This window comes from Rhagoletis pomonella, unplaced genomic scaffold (genome assembly GCF_013731165.1).
Source record: "Rhagoletis pomonella isolate Grant_MI unplaced genomic scaffold, Rhpom_1.0 Rhpom_scaffold_00013, whole genome shotgun sequence".
Classification (NCBI taxonomy): domain Eukaryota; kingdom Metazoa; phylum Arthropoda; class Insecta; order Diptera; family Tephritidae; genus Rhagoletis; species Rhagoletis pomonella.
In genome coordinates this window covers 24300859-24304487 of record NW_023458567.1, presented here as the reverse complement: position 1 = coordinate 24304487, position 3629 = coordinate 24300859, and the positions used below count along the sequence as shown (strand labels likewise).

General features: G+C 36.8%; 1 protein-coding gene across 1 annotated transcript in view; it reads left to right on the top strand.

Moving 5' to 3' along the window:
- Positions 1-743: 743 nt before the first annotated feature.
- LOC118749028 (leucine-rich repeat flightless-interacting protein 2) overlaps positions 744-3629 on the top strand; it is a gene marked incomplete at its 5' end in the record, with an annotated part of 81185 nt that continues 78299 nt past the window's right edge. Inside the window, 1 exon segment of the mRNA XM_036483831.1 lies at positions 744-1925. Within this exon segment, the coding sequence (XP_036339724.1) occupies positions 1134-1925 (792 nt within the window).

Sequence of the window (3629 nt, the reverse complement as noted above, 5' to 3'; positions counted from 1 at the left end):
AACCAGGAAATGCATGTTATTTCGTAGAACTCCACAAGACGTCAAGCCCTACATCGGGAAGGAGAAAGGTAATTAGTCGCCGCTGCTATGCCGTAGCCATTCGGGGGTCCTTGCCTCTTCATTGCCTCTACTATTGCGTCACATGCTGCTGACCATTTTTCGCTGCTTTGTAGCATAGCCTCGACGAGTGACTTTGACGTGAAACTCTCGTCAGATATGTTGCGAAGTTTGCATCTGGTACTGTCAAATCGCATACACTCAAAAAATTCGTCTTCTATTACACTTCCTCCACTTTGTTGGCTCACCGAAGTTGTTAGCAGTGTTACCAGGACCTCAAAAATAAAAAAAGCTAGATCGGCCAAGTTATGAGTTAATGAAATGTTGAAAAGGCTGGCTTTTCTCAACCTTTTTTTGGCCATTTAGCTTTTTTATTTGGCCGATCTAGCTTTTTTATTTTTGAGGTCCTGGTAACACTGCTAACAACTTTGGTGAGCCAACTGCTACTCAACCTATCGATCAGCAAACAACCCCGCGCGCTCCTTTCTTCTCAAACGATACTTCCATTCAAATATATTTTGAACTAGAGTTTGTCATCGTCGACTTCATATCTTCATCTTTATTTGCCATTTTGGATCACGTCTCTTTCCCCGTCTCTTGTCTTAGCTAGGCTTCAACTAATCATCATCATGACTTGCCTTCATACTAGAAGTTCGCACTCTTAAAGCTAATCAAGCGAGTTTCAGTCAGTGGCCAGCCGTCGGTGAAGTTAGTAACTTGTTAACGTCTACTTATCGCATGTTTTGTGTAAGCAAGCGAAGAATCACAAAATTTGTTTATCGCATACCAACAGACGAAAAATAATAAGCAAACAAAGCGTTACAAACGAAAAAGTGGAGGAAGGGAAAATGTTTGTGTGAATTTCGCAGCCTTTTGGTTTTAATATTATATAAGTTAAAGCTTTTGAGTTATGCAAAGCAGCTAAACCAGGCAATTTGGCGTGTAAGCTGAAAAATAGACCAAATCGAAGATATACAAAAATGAGTTCAAGGGCTAACCAGTTTCAATGTGTTGACAAATTTTAATAACGCGATAAAACAAACCATAGAAAAGAAAAAAACTACGGGTCTTACAAAATGTCAGATACTCAAAACAATAATGTCCTGCCCAGTGTTGGTAGAGAAATTAACGATAATTTCTTGGATTCAAACCCATCTAATAATAAAAAACATAATAACAACAACGTTTGTAGTTTAAATAAAAAATCTACAACGAGTATTTGTAGCAATGATGAAGTCATCGAGGATGGATTCGACTATAGCGAAACCGACCTGTTAAACGAGTTGAATGCTAGCGACGAAAATGACAGCGTCGACGCCGAAGTCGACGCTAACGTCGGTGAAAAAAAAGAGAACTGTCAAAAAAATTGCAATGAACTAATATCAGTCGTACACGTAACTGAGAAGGAGAAGAGAGAAGGAGAGGAAACAAAGAATACCGGTACAACTTATTTTATTGATATTGTAGACGATACACATTCTCATGATGTCGCAACAGTGTCGACCGTTGCTGCCAGCGTCGACAGTGATTGTAAGCCAATTGCGGCTACTGATAATGCGACAACCGCTGCAAGTGATAAGCATGAAGGCACACCGACTAACTTAGATTTGCGGAGCACGGAGGAGGCGAATTTAATAGTAGGTGAAGTTGACTCATATTGTACTATTACACCACGACGAATAGTTGATGTAGATGCTGAGGCCAACCAAGTATTGAGACGCAGTTCATCGACACACGCGGAAAGCAATAGTGGTGCTGCTGGTATTGGTGTTGGCGACAACAACTCTCAAAATGATGAAGGTTATTATTATGCTGATGAGCCTGAAGATGAATTGATTGTTCAGTTCCTGGGAGAAGCCAATCGTATTGTAAGCAAATATTTTGCATTGATTACAGCACACAATCGTGTGAATACTCATTTAGGGTAAGACTTTATATAGCGAAGCTCAAAGTTATGTATGTACATAATTAACCGTCAATTTCAAACACCTGTCGATATTTTGGTCTACCCCTAGCCTGGGATGGTATTTGGGTATCTTATTTCGTAAAATATGGTTTGGGGAAAAAGTAATTTCGATTTTTAGGCTTTAATGTCGCATGCCACTGGTTATAGTTATAGTTTGTATGGTGTACAATATGAAAGGTTACCGTGCATGGACATTTTTCGTTTATTCAATCAAAACTAATTGCGATTTGAAAAGAGATTCCGGGTGGGAAAATACACCATCAAAAGTTAATGTTTGAGTAAACGCAAGTGCCAGATTTTGTTTTGGACGTTTTCGTTCTTGAAATTTCGTGTCTCGTTTTTAATATTAAAATGTTTTTCAAGCTAATTTTTTGTTATAATTTTTTATAAAAATATGGTTTATGCTTTAACAAAAACGATATAAATCACAATTTCAAACTTTATACATTTCAAAAATTCACCAAACTGATCTAAATTTCGAGCTTTTTAACCAGAATTTTCATAAATTTTTTAGGTATGCAGTTAACAGACTTATAAAATTTTAGTAAAATAAGTGCAAGTTTTGCGCGGGTAAAGAATCGCATAGATTTTTGATACTTTTTTTTTGTTGACGGCGTTTCGCACTTTTTTCCATATAAACATGAATTTCTTGTGGAAGAAAATGCGCAAGACCGCTTGCGAAAAAAATAAAAAAGTCAATTCCAGTTTTCCTTAATTCGCTATTTATATGAAAAAAAAAACGGAAAAGCCGTCAGCAAAAAAAAAATATTAAAACTTATTTTTTTTTTCAAGTGTTATTGAGCTTTGTGGCACGATTTGTTTGTTAGGAAAAATGGAAAAACAACAAAGTCTAAGCGGTAGAAGTTATAGCAGCTATTTCGGACTTCAGCAGGGATCGAACCCGCATCATCGATGTGCAAAGACAGAAGCGCTAACCACTGAGCAATGCACACCACCGTAAACTCTTGTTGCTAATCGATTTCCTTTATTCAACCTACTACCATCAAGTGCAGCCGATTCGCCGCTGTTTAAACTTGACAGCGTGGTTTTTATTGTTAATTCCATACAAAAAATAGATCATCTATTGTATAGTTTTAGGCAGACTCATCCCAAACTATTTACTTGTCAATTTTTGCACTTATTTTACTAAAATTTTATAAGCCTGTTAACTGCATACTAGAGCTCTCGATTTTGTTCGCACATTTTCAAACAGCCCGGGTATATGAGCAGCGAGTACTCGCACACTTGTTCAATGCTCATTACTCGAAAATTTCCGAGCATGAGCTCGAGCAATTCGAGTTTTTTCGAGTAATTTGAGCAATGTTTTTTTTATTATATTGACATTTTTGGTAGCAACTTTTTAAATTTTTCAAATCATTGATATTTAATGCAAAGATTGTTACATTGGTATTTAATAATATAATTTATTTAACATGAATTAGAAAGCAACTGCTGACAGATACAATTTACAAATTTTCTTTTATTTATGAAATTGTTCAAAAACTCGAAAATGTTGAACAAACATTTGAGCAGTTGAGCAATGAACGAGTTTCGAGCGAGTATCGAGCTACTCGCATTGCTCGATACCCGGGTATCTAGAGCTCTA